The 20,275-nt window shown below is 37.6% G+C and overlaps 2 protein-coding genes across 4 annotated transcripts in view; both read right to left on the bottom strand.

The window, feature by feature from the left end:
- Positions 1–543: 543 nt before the first annotated feature.
- Positions 544–11,512, bottom strand: LOC122654609 (phenylalanine--tRNA ligase alpha subunit, cytoplasmic). 2 transcript variants are annotated; one of them, XM_043848775.1, is made up of 18 exons: positions 11,269–11,512; positions 10,842–10,964; positions 10,578–10,670; positions 8,651–8,707; positions 7,840–7,895; positions 7,146–7,238; positions 4,706–4,796; positions 3,061–3,098; positions 2,908–2,946; positions 2,493–2,569; positions 2,328–2,412; positions 2,154–2,253; positions 1,737–1,833; positions 1,548–1,619; positions 1,222–1,288; positions 993–1,118; positions 788–842; positions 544–700 (listed from the first exon to the last, which is right to left on the bottom strand). In XM_043848775.1, exons 1-18 carry the CDS (start codon positions 11,413–11,415, stop codon positions 647–649), a joined length of 1,470 nt encoding a protein of 489 aa, XP_043704710.1. In that variant the 5' UTR covers positions 11,416–11,512; the 3' UTR covers positions 544–646. The 2 variants fall into 2 exon arrangements, 1 of the variants encoding a protein (XP_043704710.1); XR_006331938.1 differs by lacking the exons at positions 544–700; positions 788–842 and adding an exon at positions 1,371–1,468 and having other exon boundaries at positions 1,057–1,118.
- A 6,217-nt stretch (positions 11,513–17,729) lies between these two features.
- LOC122654607 (coiled-coil domain-containing protein SCD2-like) overlaps positions 17,730–20,275 on the bottom strand; it is a 32,260-nt gene continuing 29,714 nt past the window's right edge. For both annotated transcript variants that reach the window (XM_043848774.1, XM_043848773.1), the window contains exons 15-17: positions 20,223–20,263; positions 19,473–19,599; positions 17,730–17,974 (exon numbers count right to left, since the gene is read on the bottom strand). In XM_043848774.1, coding sequence (XP_043704709.1) covers positions 17,838–17,974; positions 19,473–19,599; positions 20,223–20,263 — 305 coding nt within the window. In that variant the 3' untranslated portion in view covers positions 17,730–17,837. The remainder of the gene's footprint in view (positions 17,975–19,472; positions 19,600–20,222; positions 20,264–20,275) is intronic.

Consider the following 20,275-nt stretch of genomic DNA (forward strand, 5'->3'; position numbering starts at 1 on the left):
TCCTACAATTCTGACACCCATCCATTCAAATCGCCGCCCATCATCTCTCCTTTGCCAAGCACAGAAAACTCTCCCCTTTTCCTAAAACACTTTTAATTTTAGGCAAAATGTACTCTAAGCAACCAACCTAAGAAAAGCAACCAACCTAAGAAGACCCTTTTATGTGGCCCACCCTCTTTGTGCCATGTGTATTGATGATGCTTCTATTCCTACCATTGGCCAGAATATATGGTCTAGATTAATCACATGTCAAATTTCAGAACCTCAGAACCTCGTTCAATTACTCCCCCAAAACAAAACAAAACAAAATTCACATGCATCCCCATGTATATTCCTTGCACACCTACTGTAAAAAGAGCATCTACCACTAATCTGAAAGATCCACAGAACACAAATGAAACAGCAAATTAATAGCAAATTAATAGTAAAGCTTTGCAGATAGGATATTTTGTATTTTCTTTTCTTATTCTCTCTCTCTCTCTCTCTCCCCTCCCAAGGGAAAAAAAACCAAGGGTGGTAACATAAAAAATGCACAATGTGATGGAAGTCCCCAAGTATGTCATCATTAAATGGATCCCCAGATTTTACCTGAATTTTGTTTCTCAAGCCCGAAAAGAACGATGAATATGCTCATATAAGGTCCTCACTAATCAATTCCAATGCGACAAATTGGATTTCTCTTGATGAGATTAAGATCCACCTGCACAAGAAATTAGATTTTTTTAAAAAAAAACATGATCTTTTGTTCTGTCTACAACTTGCATGGAGCTGTAAATTAAGTTTGTACCTTGTGTCCAAAGAGATCTCGGATGTTATCGATTCCATACAGTATCATGGTAGGCCTGCCATAAAAAGAATATGAAGGTCAAACTTTTCCATCCCACTTTCACGAACATAAATGAAGTAGTGGTTTTCTAGCTCAGTCTAATTTATCAAATATTCTGGTAAAACCTATCCCATTCAACTTCCTCAAAATTAAAAGCCAACATTACCTTTCAAGAGAAAGACCCCACGCAATTACCCTAACATCTTCTGGTAGCCCCATTGGCAGCAACATTTCCGGCCTAAACATGCCAGAATTCCCAATTTCCACCCATTTCTTAAAGCCTTCATGATAACTGACCAAATAGGGGGGGAAAATATATGTAAGGTTGCTAATTACATCGAGCCATCGAGGCATACACCACAGGTGCCACATGCATCAAAACAAGATTCCTTTACCTGAAGATTTCCATGCTAGGCTCCGTATATGGATTGTAAGCAGGTTTGAAACGCAGTTTTGACATACCTGAACACATGAGAAGGGCAAAGGATGTTATATTTGACTCTTAGCTTACAAATTAAATGTTTTCCTAAATGCATTACTTCACAGCTATCAAAATAGCCTCCTATATAACTCCATATCTCTGATACATAAATAGACCTACCAACAAGATCCACAAAATGTCAAGAGACCACAGGTTATGTCCTATAAACCTCAGAAAAGGTTAATTGTGAATTGTAGGACATGATGGGAAATGAAATGACAAAAATTGCAAGACATTTACCCAGGCGAGAAAAGAAATCATGCAACACTCCAATCAGGTCACCAAGAGTAAGGCCCCGATCACATACCAGACCTGAATAAACATATCCCAAAACATAAAAATAATAAATACTTATTACTTGCCACATAGATATGTTGCTTCAATCAATGCCTGATGAAACATTAAAGACCCAGAGCTTGTCAGATGTACCTTCAATCTGGTGGAACTCTGCAAGATGAGTTCGATCTACAGCTTCATTTCGGAAAACACGATCAATTGAGAAGTACTTTTTTGGGGTGAAAGATTTCTGCGCATAACAAATAGTCCAATAAAATTCACGCAGAAAAAGATAAAACATAAGAGTTCAAACATCTAAGGCTCATCTATAACCAGTTTACAGAAAAATGTGGAGGTTATGAAAGCATAAATTTTTGGCTTGGGGGAGAATGTTACAGGGGGAAGAAAATATTTCAGATTGACATTCAACCAAAATGACATCAAGTAGAGGGGGAACTTTAGTTCCAGAAGTACAGGAAAGAAAGTAGAATCAAGTACTTAAAACACCACCCCCCTTTCCTTTGGTAATAGTCAAACAAGCACAAATAGCAGAGATCTATGGCAATTTACCTGTTGTGCAAGCAAGTAAAGCATCCTCGAGGAAACAGCAGTTGTATGGGTTCTTAATAGGTTTTTATTTGCTTCTTCTCTTTTCCAATCATATCCATATCTATATAGAAAAGAATGCTTCTTTCAGGAAAAACTGATTTTGTAATGGTATGCCAAAACTATGAAACAACATACCCTCTGGATCCATAACCACCAGATTCATGAACACACTTCACCCTCTCAACATAAGCTTCAGGCAGCTCCCTAGTAGTGGAAGGAACTGAAAATACAAGAGCCAGATGACTAATGATTGGACAGAACATAACTAAATTACCAAGTAAGATATCAAGGAAAATTGACCTTTTAAAAAGAAGGTATCATGTGAATCACGAGCAGGGTGTTGCTGTGGCTGGAAGAGTGCATCAAAATTCCAAAAGCTGCAAGTTTGAGTAGAAACAAATCAATCAGGTGGTACACCATGGGGAGGGGGGGGGGGGGGAGAGAAATCATCACGGACAACATTCAGAAGAACATGGACTACAAGCATAACCCTTTTGGTCCAATATAAACTTAAGAATAGACAATAGAAGATTAGATTATAAACTAGTAATGACTAATGAAAATTTTGCATGTCAATTATTAACTCCTACAATTTAGATACATTATCTCGCAGTTCCAATCTACCTTAGAGCAATGGGATTTTTCAATCTACTCAGAAAGTGCCCATCAACAATCATAGAAATAACACAATTATAGATATGGAATTCTTACTAACCTGCTTTCAACAAAATTATTTGTGGGCATCTCCTCAAAACTGCAACCAGTAGATAACCAATACTTCAGATATTCAAGCTTGTCAATATATGTATTAACGTGAAAGATTACATTTAAATCATGAAATTCAGTACAGTTCAATCTCTTTTTTTACCCCATTTGAAGGAAGATATTTTGCAATTGCCTTCGAACCTGAAATGGAGAGACAGGTTAGAAGCACTGCCAAATGTCTATGGAAACAAATTATAGATTAACTAAATTAAAATTAGAGAAAGCATGAACCCAGCTCTAACATGTGGGGAACACTCATGCCTCATGGTACATTTCTGTCAAAAAGCACAAGGCAAGTGGTCAAAATAAACTTCCATTTTTGGCCATTCCTAATTTAAAAAATAAACTTTGATGGCTAGCATAACCGGGGAGGGGATGGAGAGGTCAATACATGGTGGATTATGCATCTGACAGAGACAAGGGAACTGGTCTCATAGGTATTTTCCAACAATGACATGGGCAGTTGACAAATCCTCATTGTTAGGAACACCTTTCAGACCAAGGGAGGCTTATCTTGTCGGTACAAGATTATCTGCCATGTGGCATGTTAGATGCGGCACAAAATCTGTGGATAGGTAGACCCCAAGGTCCCCTTAAGTTTCAGCCCAATCCTAGGTAGCCAAGTGGCTGAAAGAAAACAAAACAAAGAAAGCATTGAAAAATCTGGGACTATCAAGCTGCCAAAGGATGCACAGCACACCCAGCGGGGTGGACATACATGGGAGGGTATATTGGGTTTGGTCAGAATTTGATGTCGCAATCCGGACATCGCCCTATCTACCCAATAGTCAGCATCACCACAACAGCCTCCCATGTGGCAGAATAACATGGGCTGTCAAGCAAGGCGTCCCTCTTGGGGCCTTGAAATGGCATTTATGCATGTGTGTGTCATCATTTTCACTAAGTATTGGTTTAAGTTCTTCAAATATCTAATGTTTTGATATTTGAGCTGACTTGGGAGTTGCCCCGATCAACGACAAGCTCTGAGAGAGCCGTTTGAGAAGGTATAGTCATGTTCAACGGAGGCCTATAGACGCCCCAGTAAGGAGTGAAATGATTTCGATTGAAAGAGCTAAAAGAGCTAGGGGCAAGCCTAAAATGACCATAGGAGAAGTTGTGTGGAAGGACATGCATAGTCTAGGTCTTGTACCAAGTATGACCTTGGATAGAACCTATTGGAGGGCAAGGATCCATGTAGCAGATACCATTTAGCTGAGATTCTCCAGACTTGCTGGATTGTGCCTCTTTCCTCTCTTTTTTTTCATCCCTCTTTTCCTTTCTCTTCATTCTCTCCTTTGTTTGATTAGACCGCAATTTTACCTACTTTGCTTTGTTTGGATCCATGTAGCCAACCCCATTAAGTTGGGATAAGGCTGAATTTGTTTGTTGTAAATATCTAATGTTTTGATGGGATAATCACAAAAGCTATCTATTCAGCATTTAAGGGATGTCAAGAAAAATAAATCCAGTGACTCTGGAACTTTATATGATCTCTCATATTATGTCGGTTTACTGTTTATTAAAAGAACCTCATCCTCATATTCTGGTTTAGTAATTACATAAAAGCAGACATAAAAATTTCATGAATTCCAGCAATACTTGGTTTCTACAAGTTTGCACTTTCCCTAACAGAAAGGTGATTTGAACAGCAAAGTCCGATCTTTCATACCAAAAAGAAACTAACTTGCCTAATGCTTACTAAACTGCACATGCAAGCAGAAAAGGAAAAAGGTAAGCAAAACCCATGCCTTCAGCAGAGGATTGAGATAGCCACCTTCCGCGGGTGGGCCTTTAGCACTGAAGTTATACTCTTTAAACTCTAACTCCTTCCAATCACCCCTAAAAACAACATACAGAAATTTTCAGCACAACAAACTGTAAACTGCATAACAATATGCCATAATTGGTACATGAAAACACAGAAGCAACCTCAATCCACGCCCTTTCAAAAAATTCCATGTGATACTAAAAACTATACTGAAACACACACCTCCACCAGTATGAATAAGCAAGCATATAATGATCCATGAAGCGGGATAAACATAAACACTGCACACATGTATCCATTATTCCATAAGTATGAAAATTGTGCATGTACAAATTCACATAGATGTATGAGAGTGCAAGATCATACAAAAACTGAAGAACATCATTCAACCACTGGAAATGTTGATATAGAGGATAAGGTGCCTGATGTAGATTCACTAAGTACTAACCGCCTAAAAATTCACATGAACTGTCTACCATAATTTAAAAAGAAAAAAAAAAGTACTCCAAGAAAACCAAACCATTCCCTAATGTAACTAAACCAAATCACTGAATTACCTTTCTTCAATTAACAGCCCTGCCTAAAAACACTAGGTAGTCCCCTCATACTCAGTTTGTTGCTACTATCCATACTGGGCACACTCTGGATCAGGTTGGGGTACCAAGACCCGATCGAAGGCGCTGGAACCTTAAGCTAAACCCAACCAAGCTTCACGAACAACGCATTTTCTAACTCGGCCTTGCTGGATTTCAGGTTTTAGCTAATAAAGCTTCATATGGGTCCGACCGTCATTTAATGTATGAACAAAATGGATTTTTAGAACCTCTTCTGAACTTAATATTCAAATATACATTTACTAGAGATGGAAGCCAGTAAAATTGGAAGGAGAACTTAATAGCTTCAAGATATAGAGAGAAACATCGCAGTAGACTATGCATATCCAAGACCAAATCAATAAAGAAAAAAAAAAGATTTTCGTCCTCTTCCCAAATTCCATCCGGACCAGTGCCCATAATCCTTCTGTGTTCTGCTACTGAAAACAAAAAAGGGGGGAACTGTGCAGGTTGCTATCATAGTTTTCAAGGCACCAAGGTGAGCCACGGCGCTGGCCAGGGGCAATGGGGAGGAGCCCAAGACAAGGCCTTATTGGTCAAGGTGTGCATAAAACAGGTTTAGTCTAGGACTTTTCAGGTTATGTTCATACCATTTGGTCTTTGGTATCCTGACAAAGTTATGTTAATATTTAATCTACTTGGTGGTAACATAAAAGTATAAACTAAGGAGGAGAGAGCAGTCACCAATCAATCAAAATCATCCAACATTCATTAGAACATGCAATAATCGATCAAGGAGGTGTTCATTTGTGTAATTACCATGATTTAGGAGTTTAGCAACATTGGTTTTCTTATTTTTAACCTCTTTAAAGACATGACGAGCTGCAGTAATATGCAACACAAAAGCAACCATACATGAGTGCCAAGTTGGGGATGAAAATGGGGCTTGTCTAGGTCAAAATCCAAGGCGACACCAGGATGAGGCCTTGGCAACTAAAGTGAGCTCAGGCATTACCCTAACATCCCCCCTTTTATTTTATTTGAATTCCTTAAACCCTAAACCACTTACAGCTTCATTCCTCCATCAGAATCCCACCATATTTGAACCATAGCTCCTTCTTAGCACTCCCTGCACTCGACCCTAACTTCTGGCCTATCCCAACAGCTTAACCATAGTTCCCCTTCATCACCATTAAAACCCAAAAACCTTAAAACCTGTCTAGACTTATCCAGCCATTCAAACCTCACCAAATTACAACCGAACCTCCCTCTCACTGTCATTAACACTCGACCAAGAGTCCTCTCCAGAAATCCAATCCTAAACCCTAATTTCACCTATTTTTTCTATTTCCCAAACCCCGAAACCTTAACCCTAATTTTCTGAATTTCAATTCCTCACTTAAACCTTATCAATCCTACATCACTAGACTCCTAAAAACCTGCCTAATTTATTCAAATAAGATTCAAGCCTTTTACCCTAAACCTAACCCTAATTCTGCCCCAATCGGCCAGCAGATTTGTGAGATCCTGAATTACCTGGCTCCTAGTAGACCCTTGTCTATCTAAGACTACATTACATGGAGATCATAACTCTAAAGTATCATTAATCATCAAAGCCAAAGGAGTCGATAGCATTAGGTCCATAAAAGGGCTAGGATATAGGCTCACAGAAATGCATAGACACACGCACAGACAAAAAGAACAAGAAGCATGGCTGTCAAAACTCAAAAATAAATGATAAGGAAATCATTACTTGGTAATACATATTTATCACCCTGAATGCTGAAAGAATTAATTCCATTTCCCACTTGGTTCACTATAATGTAATATACCGTATGCTTGTTCAAATTATGTAACCTAAAATACCTCTGTAGATGTTCTCGAGTCAAATCCGTCACAGCCTTCTTCCTTTTCGGAGCGTAATTAGGACCCCTTTGCAGCGAGTAGCCCTTCCAAGTTCTAATCAAGGCAATTAACAAAAAAGTCAAGAAAAAAACAGCACATTATCATGCCCCCCCCCCCCCCCCCAAAAAAAAAAACAAACACACACACAAAGAAGGAGGAGGTTAGGGCAAGGTTTGGAGCAAAATTGCATGTCTCTGGATTCAATTACAAGAGATTCATAAGGACAGAAGCATAAAGCATAGTTGTAAAGGCGTCGCCTAGGTGTCCAGGCACCTTGTTGGTGTTGCCTGATTTTGGACCCTCTCCAACGCCTTGGGTTGTCTAGACGCCGTGACAACTATGGCATAAAGTGCTTGTTTCAGAAACCGCCACTCTGGGTTGTGTCATTAATACAGCAAATGCCATGTTGGACACCGCCTATCCGCATTGAACAGATACCACCGCTGTGTCCTTTACCTAGGCTCATAATTACCAGTTACACTGATTTTGGCATGAGTTCAATAAGCAGAAGAAAATGGCTTCATAGGCAACTATCTCATGCATATTTTACCTTACACACAAAGTGTCTATAAGATATGTCAAATCACAACAGATGTAATAATATCACAAAGCACTAATTGTAGTAATATAAAAAAGCAAAAAATGTGATCATTACTGCAGAGCAATAAGCTTCCTTCTTTTGAGAGCATCAATATCCTCTTGATCAACAACCTGGAGTAACAATGAAGTTATCAATCATAAGAAAAATAAAATAAAGTCAATTATGAATGGTAGTCAAATGACTCAAATCATCTAGCAAAAGAGTACAGGCAACCTATGAATCTTACAGGAGGTAATTCAGTTAGCAGCCCAAAAGGGCTCCACCTCATACTCTTTTCACGTGGGATGTTTCAGCCGAACAGCACCTCTCCATATGGTAAAGAAAGTCTCTTTCTTAGGCAGTTTAGGAAATTATTAAAAACCTCAAATGTCAACAACTAACATTACTAGGACAGGATTCCAATGGACAATGATACATAGAGCATTTGCAGGTGTAAGACTAATCACATGGATGATCCACCCATCAAACTGCACATACCACACCATCTCTCCAAATGAAGTGACCAAAACCACGGGGATAGTGATGTTGTCAGAAGAAAGCTGATAAATTACACAGAAACCTTGTCATATACACCAATGCTATTCCTTACAAACATATCTGGCCATACTAGGTATAGGAAGAACCATAAATTTGTCAAGGCATTAAACACTGGAAATAGAAATGCCTTGTCTCCTCCCAAATCAGCACAGAATTGGAATTCAATGTCTAATTTATGGGATTGTCTTTATTACACATTTTTTATGAATTTGAAATGTGCTTCTACTTATACTTCTTTATAATAGAGCACTGAAATAATTCGTTTACTGGTCAAGATCCAACTATTTGATATACAGCAGGGGTCTTCGTGAGGGGGGAAAAAACACACCTCTCCTTCTTGTATCTGCAGAAGCAAATCTTTGACTCGATCCTCAACATTTTGAACCTACATAAAGTAATAGATATGAGAACCAAGGATTTAAGTATCAGTATTGAGGATATCGTATCAGAAAGCGTGATTTTAAGAAACGTATCATATCATATCAGAGAGTTGCAAGATACACTAAAGATATGTATGGAAATGATCAAGAAACACCTGGAAATGAAAAGGATACATGTAAAACACACTTTTAAAGCATAAAACACTATAAATAAGCAATATGTAAAACATATCATTTATAAAAAGGAGAACAAAGTATGACGAGACAATTATATTCAATTGATTATGTATAAAGGATGAGGTTTTATTCAATTGATATTTCATCTCTGTAACTCATAGAGTTTTTCCAACTCATTATCACTTGTTTTTAACAAGAAAATAGAACATTTTCCCATTTAGATCTGCTTTCGATTTGGGGAAAACACAAATCGATCCTTGATCCAATGAATCATGTTGTTTTTCCTTTCCTTAACCTATTAATACTTCCACAAAAAAAAAGAGTTACAATGCAAGATTTGAGCAAAAAAGTTAGGTTTTCGAACTTACCTCACTTGCACAGGTTAAAAACTTCAATCTGATATTTGTAGAGGTTTACTGATCGAAACAAGATGAAATTTGCTGGGTTAGAATTGCTTTTTATGCAAGAATGGAATCCCTAACTCAAATGAAAACAAACAAGTTTGACTGGATAGGTTTCAGAGAGTCTCGGTTTTCTTCTCTACTGCGGTTCTGTTTTTCTGCAGGTTTTAAGGTTAGTATCGAGTCATATCAATTAGTATCGAGCCGTATCAAGCAGCATCACGACGTATGAACCAATACAATACGATACATTTATTTTAATTACTAAGTATCGTATCGGTACCCTAAAGATATAATATGATACGACCGATACCTAAGATACTTATAGATACTTGAGACCGTGATGAGAACAATAGAGAGGAATACATTGGCGATTCTCCAAGAAAGCCAAGATGTCATAATTTTAATTTTTTTATGTAATGCAGAAAATCAACCATTGAACCAAGGTAGAAAACAGTCTCGAAGCTAACAATGAAAAGACATAGGGAATGAGGGGTCCCTTGCCTCAAGCCTCAAGAACTTCTATAGGAGGAGCTACTCACAATAGTAGAACACAATATGAAGCAACTCTCACCAATTTATCTAATTTAAACCAAATTCAATCCATTGATGAACATAATTCCAGTATGCCAATTTGCAAGGTTAAAGCCTTTCCCACATTCACCTTTAACAAAATGCCTGCCATCCTCCCTCAACATTTTGTCATTACATCCATTGGCTATATTTGCCCAATCCAATATTTGGTGCCCTTGGATAAAAGTTATTCGAGCCAAGGAAATTAGAGATCTTAAAATTGTTCAGTTCTGTATGATGATCAGGGGGAAAATGAATGGAGAATAAACACTATAGAATTACATAAAAATTTGGGGCAGTCCAAACATTTTGGAAGTGTATTCTACAGAGCCTACTATCTACATTATCCATGAGATGTTTTCTGATTCAAATTTTTTCGTTATTAAGCCTCTTCTTTTTTTTCTTTTCTTTTTTTTTTTTTGAGTGTACCCTTGAAAGTTTCAAGTTAATGAGTAAGTCCAATCATATTATTACCTTTATGTAAAATACATAAATAAAAACAAAACTTGGTTTGGGACAATACCCAAAAAGATACAGAAACAACAAAACAGTATTATAGAAGAGTGCTATTCTATAAACAACCCTTCATGTAAGATATTGACAAATTTTAAATGTTTTGAACATATAAAACAGTCAAATAAAGAAGTAGCAAGACCCAGTAAGTAAGGTACACACAAATGTTAAAAAATGAAAATGAGAATCCACAAGTTCCAGGTTGTGTCACCTTTCTTGAAACTAGCTGCTTCCCCATCTCCACCCATTTATTCTTTATGGCCTGGGCACAACCGATTTTGTAAACTGAAGGATCAACCATTTTCTGCATCCGCAGAAAACAATTCATTCACAACACTGATAAAAATAGAAATATCAATTAACCAAAATTTTGTTACTGGAATCCGATATAAAGTATAGAACGATTTTCTTTTTTGAAGACAGAAGCATGCCAAAATCTACCGCACTTGCTAGTTTTAGTGAGAGGAGTCATAACCTGTAATTCTTCTCGAGAAATGCCCTCTGGCGGTATGGCCAAGAAGAGCTGCACTTCGGGTGAGCCCGCCACAGTATATGACTTTCCTTCACCAGTAAGTACCCACTTCTCCTTCTTAATGTCCTGAAAATCTCACAAAACAGTATTTGTCCAAGAATTTATTATTTTAACCCGATACACTAAGAAATTAAAATAGGACCATTCGATGTCAGATCAGAAACAAAAACCAAGCTAGAGATACAGAAGCAATGAATTTTAGAGTCACACACAGACGAAACAAGTAGAGTTTCTATTGCACGCAATGAAAGTTTGCAGGGTTCTAGCGAAGTGAGAAAACAATGGAGCAACCACAGCCAATGAAAATGATAAATATTTTACTCATTTGATTCAAAAGCAGGTGGAGAACTCATAAAGCTTTGAGAAGCACCTGAGCATCAACTAATCTGAAACCGTGGAGACTCTTGATGACATTGATAATTTCGTTATGATCGATTCCGACGTCTGCAGCGAATTGGCCGGAATCTGATATGTTCTTGTTTGATTCCAGGAACCCTAGAATTGCATCTTCCGCCATTTCTGTCGCTCTGATCTGGTCTGGTCCCTAAGCCCTCTATGGCAGGAAAGCCCTTCCTCTTCGATTCGAAGCCCCACTATCGCCCTCAGAACTTAGAAGTAACTACAAGGCGGGAGATTGGAGCATACACAACAGAGAGACGTAGGGTTTATCAAGATGTGGAGTGTGACAGGTTTTTTTTTGTTTTTTTTTCATTAAATTATTAGTATCTTGGTAAAGCGTGGCGATAACGCTTAGACACAAAACCGGCTTTGGTGCATTAAATTTACCGTCTTACCCCCTGTAAAAGTGTAAATTCCAAGGCACCCAGGTCGCTAAAACCAATTATTAGGCTCTATGTTTGAATGGCAAGAGCGTGAGAAAAATTTTCATTTTCTCCTGTTATATGTCGATTTAGATATATTTGTGTCTGGAAGCACAGGAGGAGGCCATTGATCTCTCTCCCAGAATTGGTTCTTGGCATTGTTGAACGCCTCTTCACCAGCAGCAGCATCTTCTTGGTTTCCATCAAAAAAAAAAAAAAAAAAAAATTCTTCTTGGTTTCTATGATTTTATTACAAGGAACTAAACCAAAAATAATATGTGGACACATTTGTCTAATTATTTCTTAAATTTTAAATTGGATGAAATAATAGTACAATGGTTTTCCATGCCGCTTGTGTGGGAAACTCTCCCACGCCAACACTCCCATGAGTCTATCTCTCTCCTTTCCATGTAAAAAGTCACATCTGCCCATTTGTTTTAAGGAGGAGAGAGATAGACACATGGGACTACTGGCCTACACTCCCGTATAGAAAACAGCTTCCCTTAAATATAAGAGAGTGTCAATGCAAGTTCACATTGTTAAAATTTGAAAGCACGTGAGAAAAACCCCCTACCACCTGTGTGATAATCTTTTTATTTAAACAAAAAAATGAAAAAATAATTGATCACTAGAAAAATAACTAAAGACATGAATAGTGTCACTCACTATTCTAATTAAAAACATAATTGTTAATTTATAGAATCTTCCTTGTACAAATAACAACACAAGCATTAACACTAGTTTCCCCTTATCACACTCTTTCTTGTGTCTCACCTTCTCTTACTATCTGTGTGTGTGTGTGCGTGCATTCTTCAACAAACTCCTTTTGTTTTTTGGTTGCAACTTACTAGTGATATGTTTGCATTGTTTGACAATCTCTCTCTCTCTCTCACACACACACACATACACCATATGGTGATTATAATAAGGTTCCATTCAATGGGGTGCATTGGATTCATTCTACCAAGACTTGGTTTCAATAGTCAAATTTAAGATTCTCACATTTAGATGATTTCATGAAAGAAAAATGAGGAGTATTTAAGGTTTCAAAGTTGCTTTCTCAGATTTAAGGATTTTGATTTCTCTTTTAGATTTCATAGTCCAGTTTACTGTATTAGATTTATTTTTTCAACTTCCAAAAGATAAGCCAAACGACATTTTTGCCCTTTTTGCCACGGGGTGATCATTTTATTAAAATAATAATAAACTAAAAAGAAAAAACTAAATATTTAAAAAAGAAAAAAAGAAAAAAAAAAAGACTAAAGATGGATACGAAACTAATGAGAAATAAGTTAGATAGATATCAATCAAATTGGTCTGAAATTGAAATTAAATGTGAGGAAACACTTCACAAAATCTGTTTGTTTCAATAACCCACTTACAACCTTGAGAACAAAAATTGTTCTTCTTCTTAATTATGTCGTCCCACGACCATTCTCCGTTTCTGAAAGTTCCCAAATCTCCATTGTTTCTGCAATTAAGGTTCGGGCAATTAGGGGATGCCTTACGGTGTAGAACCGTATTTAGAAAAAAATTTCGGAGGATATTCTTCACTCTCTGGCTGCACAATTCAATCGTAAAGTCAGTAGTAGTAAATTGCATGCTTTCCACTTTGTTAAGGAGTTCTATTCCTTCCAGTTCTGTTGTGGTATCGTTGAATTGAATCAGTCCTAGTATATATGTTGCTTCTGGGTGACCCCCGTCCACTGCTTTCTTTAGTAGCTCACGACCCAGATCCACATTTCTGGCGTTAAAATATTTAATCTAGAAATAAAAATCATGAGGTTAATAGCAAATTAAAATTTCAACAGAGAAGGTAACAAATTAAAATTCCGATTCTTTATTTTAGATAAAAAAAAAAGGTTTGGAATAAAAAATTGGAAAAAAGAACTCTGTCATCCTGTTCATGAGTCTATCTCTCTTCTCTCTATTTGAAAAAACATCTATGCCCTCTCATTTTGAAGAGGAGAGAGGTAAACACATGGAAGTGTTCATGTAGGCCACACTTCCGGACAGAAACAATTTCCTTAAAACATTATTGATCAATTAATATGACTTGATAATGCAAGCTTGGCAGCGTGGCCCCTATGCCAGGGTAGGGCCAATAACTTTTTCACTTCAAGGGGCAGGGATGGTCATTTCATTTCCCTTTGTGTTGGGGGCACAGACACCCGCTACCAACAGAGTTTTTTTTCCTCTAAAAAATAAAAGAACAAAGTGTTCAATCATTAATTTACGTTGTTTGGTGGCAGACCCCTTGTGCACTCTCACATGGGGGTGTGGAAAGATCATCTGGCACCTACTGGTCGATGTTCATGTGAACATTATCATTCGTTCAATTGTTGGCATGCAATGACTATGCGATCAGTTAGCGTTCTTTTTTCTTATAAAATATTTCAATTGTTTTTGTCTTTTCTTGGAATCAAATATAGCCTACTATATTCGACTGACCAATTGATGATTGGGTCTGTCTCGATTCCTCAGTTCTATTTGGCTTCAAGTGATCATTAAGACTTGTCAAATTGGGTTCTTTTTTGGTCCATTAATTCTTGATCAAACTAAAAAGACATAAATTTAAGAGAGAGAGAGAGACTACCAAGCCTCGGAGATAATAAGCGTGAAGATTGTGAGCTCTGAAACAATTATGGAGAAAGGCTGAATATTCAACAGGGAACCACCAACTCGATACTCGAGTGAGGTAGATGTGGCGAAGAATATATTTATCATCTGCCACTAACCTCAACTTCTTACTCCTGAAACATGAATTAACATTAATAATTATCAGATAAATAACCAATTAATCTAGCTATACATAAAGAAAAAAGTTCAGTTAATTAAAAGATTAAAAATCTCAACTTAAATAACAAGAAAGAGGAAAGAAGAGAGAGAGAGAGAGAGAGAGAGAGAGAGAGAGAGATGTATATGATGGGTACGTTATTTTGAAGGTAGCAAGGTCTTGCAAAGAGTTGGGAGACGAAGAAACCAAACGAACCAAAATCTTCAATATCAATTCCTCGCAAAACTCATCAAATTGCAAGCCGCCTCCGCCGGCGGCAGGGGTGGTGGTGGTGGACTGTAACCACTCACCGACATTCTTTTGGAAACGCTTCTTCTCAGTGATAGACATTATCTTTGTTTGTATAAATTAATTGTAATAACAAGAACCTATAAATTTACATATATAGTAGGGTACCAAAAGAAAAAAAGAATATGTATATATAGTAAGAGGCTAATATTCCTTTTCCTTGTCACACTTGGAAACTGCCCTTCCTCCTCAGTTGAAATTGGAGCCAAATTGGAATTTGGAAGGAAGAACACTGAAGCGGCTTCGGTCAATGGTGAAGGGAGAGTCAGAATCACAATCATAATATAATTCGGTGGAGTGTGACACGTATGCTCCCTCTGGGCCCACAATTTAGTGTGACCTTGGCAGACGTGTCATTCCTCAGGATTAGGAAACTACCCAGTGTCGAAGCATATACGTAGTAGTCGGTGAATTGGTGACATCTCGATCTGGTCAATATGATGTGATAACTCGTCGGAATCGGTGTTGAAGTGGGAGAGGTTGGGGTATCAACAATCGGTTTAGCCTGAATCCAACTGAACCCCTTATCAGATTGGTTTCGTTTTTTTATGAAATCAAAACTTGAAATTGAACCGGATCAACTATAACCAATAAAAAATCACTATTTTCAAAATCGAAACTAAATTGGTAGTAATCCGATAATGGTTCATTACATTAAATTGATAAAAATAAAATAAAAAACTATCTAACCAGACCAAAATTGAAACCAACTTTTGCTTAATGGGTTGGTTTTGGTTTTGGTTTGGCCCCCTTACCAGCCCAAAACTGGTTCACCTGATCAAACCAAACCGTATCGATCAATAGACATCCCTAGTACGGGAGGAGGTCGATCACCACCTAAATCCTACAAAACACAAAAATGACTCCATGACGGTTCAATATGGACCGATCAAATCATCACTCTAAGTACGGGTTATATTATGGTACAGAGGAGGTGTTAGGCACCTCAGTCCGGTTAAACCAATCTCATATTGCTTGATTAAAAAATACATAAAATATATAAGAAGCCATGATAATATAAATAAAGAAAATGTATAAAATAGAAGGATTAGGGTTTAAAACCACATACTCAAAGTGGTTAACTGCAAAGTAAAGGTTAGTATACGTGAATGTAAACAAAATGCAATACATAATGAAAACACGTAACATAAACATATTTACCAGGTATGCAAAAGTCTATTTCTAATGCATGGGTGCATGAAAAATCAAAAAATAAAATAAAATTTTAAGATGACAAAGAAGGTCAAATAAGATTTAGAAAACAGATTATCATGGCAAAAGTATAACAAAATTACAATGAAAATCCATGTATAAGAACCAGTCCCTAAAGCTAAAAAACATCCAGAAAATCACATAAAATAAGGAAAAACCACAAGAAGATTAATTTATGGTGAAACATGAGAGAAATCGCTATTCTTTTTAAGAATTGACTCGGTCTATTTAAGTTTGATTGGATAAAAAAAAAATCCTATTATCCTCTCTTACTTTCAAAATACGAACATGGAATTATTGGATCGATAAGCTAGAAGAAAGCAAGAAAAAAAATTATGTACTTGTTTATAAAAAGAAGAAGATGATTTCTAGCAATATAAATTGTCCAATTACAAATACCAATCCCTTATATGCTGCAAAAACTAGTATCATTCTACCCGGAAAAAGAAAAACCTTGTATCATTTAAACCTGGTGGAATCTTTTAAATAACCAGAGTTGGACAGATTCGACCTTCAATGGTGTGTGACTAGAGTCAACCAGCTATATATATCAGTGCGGGGCATACTCGGATCCGGCTCCTCTCTAGGGAGCTCAGCGCCCAGGGAGTGCCTAGGGGGCATCCAAGGGTTGGACTGTACCGCACACATCTCCGTGTATGCCTAGGAATATATACGGCACAAACCAACGGTTGAATACACCCCGGGTGTGTTGGGCTCCCAGCGGCCCAGGGTTTAAGTATACAGGATTGGCAGTTTGGCACTGGTATACCGGTATTGATACAGCTCAGATTGATTTCAGATTAAAAAAAGAATTACTTTTTACCTAAAAACATAGCATTTTATCCAATTCATCAAATACTGTATCGGTCAGGTACATACTGGTCCACATTGGTTGCCGATACGGCTGATACAATACTGATACCAGGTGATGAGGGAAGAGTGCATCCCCGGGGTACTTTGGAATCTTGCTGGGTGAAAAAAAATGCATTTTGGAACTGGATTTTCTGCTCTCCCTTAAATGTTCCTCCAATCCTCCCCATGTTCCCCTGTATTCTAATAAATATTCTGGACGAAACGTCCACCAATATGTTCAGAGACTTCACAAGTAAAAAGAAGAAAATTTCTCTCCGTCTCTCTGAAAGTCTAACTAATAATGGCTCCTCCAGTTCCCAACGGATTTACACGGATTTCTCAAACCAATTAGGCTAGCAATGATTCCAAAGTGGCAACAGTAGAAAATAAATAAACGACTATTATCGAACTTCAAATTTCAAATAAGGGATTTTTTTTTCTAAAAAAAAGGTCAGTAGCATTGAAAATTTTGGTCAGTTTTTTTTTTTTTTTTTTTGGGGGGGGGGGGGGGAGGGAGGATCCACCTTCCAATAATACTGTAGCATCTCACTAAACATCCAATATAGTATACAAACATCACTCAATTTCAAAATATAAAAAAATAAAAACCCAATAAAACAAAAAGGAACCATAATGAACACACATACATAAGAGGAGTGGCATAAGAATGACCCACCTCTCATTAGTAAATACAATTAAGGAGAAGGTTCTTTGAGCAAGCAACATAGGGAGCACACCAATGAGTGGCGAAATGGTTGGGGCAGAGAAGTCATATCATGTGAGGAGAGAGAGAGAGATCCACGGTCAGCTCAGAGAACCTTTTCCCATACAGTTGATATAATGCTTTCGACTCTCCTAATACAGGGGACTGGGGAAAAAAAAACAAAGGAAAGATGCACAATCAGGCACTCCATCCTCAGGGTGAAAGATTCAAAGATTAAATACGAAGATCTCAGCATCTGTCAATCGTCAAGATGTTTCTGAATTGGCAAAGGCCTTGTAATTGGGTACAGGGGTAGATGAGGTTTGATCGATTTCCTTGCGTGATGCTTCCCACAATAGCTGCTCTATCCCCAGCTTCCTCAGCTCCAACAGGCCTTTCTCAGCTGAAGAACACAAACACCAGTATTTGTTTAATAAACCTCAATTCAGAATACCTAACAGGAATAAAGAGACATCCAAGGATACTGCCACAATGTTCACATCTTGCAAAGCTTTAAATTGCATATTTTCTAGCAAAACTTTGCATTCTTTTGGAGTTCCTAAAAACTTGATTCAAGGTTTTAGAGTGGAGGAGCATGAAGAGTTGATCTGACAACAGACACTGGACTTTCTATAGGAATTTGACCATAAAAAATCAACAATTCTAGAGAATCCATACCATAGGATTTTGAGTTCATCTATACCCTGGGGCATCAGATCCACCACGATGAAACCAAATAAAGTAAGCAAATGCTCTCTATACCTCTCTCTCCAACCAAAAAACAAAAACCCTTTACACTGCACATCATCCAAGACCACATGCAACTTTAAGGCTTCATTTGTTTCAACTGAAAACATGTTGATGGAAATCAACTAATGTCTGTTGACAAAACTTTATTTCCAATTTATTCTGCATTTGCCCTTTTTTTAACAGTCTGACAAATTAATGAAAGGTGCAGCCTCATTTACATCAAATCTCACAAAACCTAAGTAATATCCTGATGTCCTATGTTTTTTTTTTCTTTCAATAATTACAAAATAATTCTCACAACAAAACATTAAATGGTTGATGCATGAGAAGTTCTTTGGACCTGGCCGAACCTGTTTGAGATCGGGCCAAATTAGATTTTTGTTCCAGTAGCATATTTAGGAGTCATTATTTTTGGGAGAATAGAGTAATCTTCTTCCCTTTTCTAGAAACAATTCCCCTGCCTCCTTTGTTCCTCTTCCTTACCTACTCTCTTTACTGTTATCCTTTTCTCTCCTGGGTACTGGCGGTATCTCTGATCTGAAACGAGGTTACTGGATTTCTAGTTTTACAACCTAAGACAATAAGATGTTCTAGGAATTAGATTGCATTTCTAGTACGACTATAAACATCAGATTCCTATCCCCAACAAGTTCCCCGAGAGCTACAAATCTGGAATAAAAGGCACAAACAGTAACTACCGCCTGGCCCCCTTTCCAGAAATTTTCTGTGCTTTGTGGGTTGCTGTCTCGATAAACCATAGCTTGGATTCAGTAGGGTTCGGGATTGAGAGTCTTGCCCCAAAAGTGCAAAGTCGTCAGGTTCCAGACCAAGGAGTTCTCCCTCCCAAACCAAGATTGGCTTTCTGTTAGTTGAAGGTCACAAGGTTGAAGACGACCTTTCTTCTTTCCCCCCACCCCCAATGATATAATTGCTTTTTGAAATTAATTTACCTTAATACCCCTCCTTTAGTTCATTCTATTCCAATATTACCCTTGCCTATTGAATCATCAATCAGAAAACCTTTGTGAGTAAACCCTTTTGCCACGGGTTCTTAAATTTGAGCCATCTGTTAATTGGGTAGGCTCATAGCGAACCCAAGTAGGGTCTTGAGACCCAGGATCCACACCAATAATTGTAAAGCAAAAACTTACCATCAACAGCATCATGGGAAGTAGGTGATTGGCCACTACGGCTGATCCAGAATCGGAGTCTTTCATCAGCAATATCTTCCTCAACTCCATGGACTTTGGCTCGTCTCCAGAAATATAAAAGCCATGCCTGGCCAAGTTTACTGTGAGTTAAAAAGAATAAACAAAAACTCAAAACTGATAACATCTCTACAGCCTACTCTGCATATAAAATCTAATCACCTACAAGAGTGAGTACCCAAAAGCATGGAGATGTGTCAAGACCTAGAGTGGCATGTAAGAACTAGGTAAAAGAGTGTTGGTACTCAGGGTGGGGTATGTGTGGATTCAGTTACCCATGGTAAGCTTGTGGCAGAAAGATGGAAAATATGTATAATGTAGAAATTATCATTAACAACAACCACCCAGCCTTATCCCAGCTAAATGAAAGAGCTACATGGATCCTTGCCCTTCAATCAGCTCTATTCGAGGTCATACTTGATACAAGGCCTAAGCTATGCATGTCTTTTCTCCCCACTTCTCATAAGGTCATTTGAGGTCTGCCCCTGGCTCTTTTATTTCCTTCAATCTGAATTAAATCATTAAATGGGTTATACATGGGTTCACGAGTGGGTCGGGTTGGGTATGGATTTAATTGTTAATAAATGTATCAAACACAACCCCACCTGCCTTGGTTGAATTCACATAAATAGCATTCACTAACCACAAATCTTATCAATAATTAACAAGCTAGAGACAAGAAATAAACCAAACCTCCTTGAAAAGAACATCCTCAGACTCCTCTTGGCTTAACTCTGCAAAAAAGA

This window comes from Telopea speciosissima, chromosome 3 (genome assembly GCF_018873765.1).
Source record: "Telopea speciosissima isolate NSW1024214 ecotype Mountain lineage chromosome 3, Tspe_v1, whole genome shotgun sequence".
Lineage (NCBI taxonomy): Eukaryota > Viridiplantae > Streptophyta > Magnoliopsida > Proteales > Proteaceae > Telopea > Telopea speciosissima.

Coding starts and splice junctions, on each gene's coding strand:
- LOC122654609 (XM_043848775.1), bottom strand. CDS start 11,415: ATGGCGGAAGATGCAATTCTAGGGTTCCTGGAATCAAACAAGAACATA. Junction 7,239..7,839: donor AGGAAGCTTATTGCTCTGCA/GTAATGATCACA, acceptor TGCCTTGATTAG/AACTTGGAAGGGCTACTCGC. Junction 1,289..1,547: donor TGATTTCTTTTCTCGCCTGG/GTAAATGTCTTG, acceptor TCATGTGTTCAG/GTATGTCAAAACTGCGTTTC.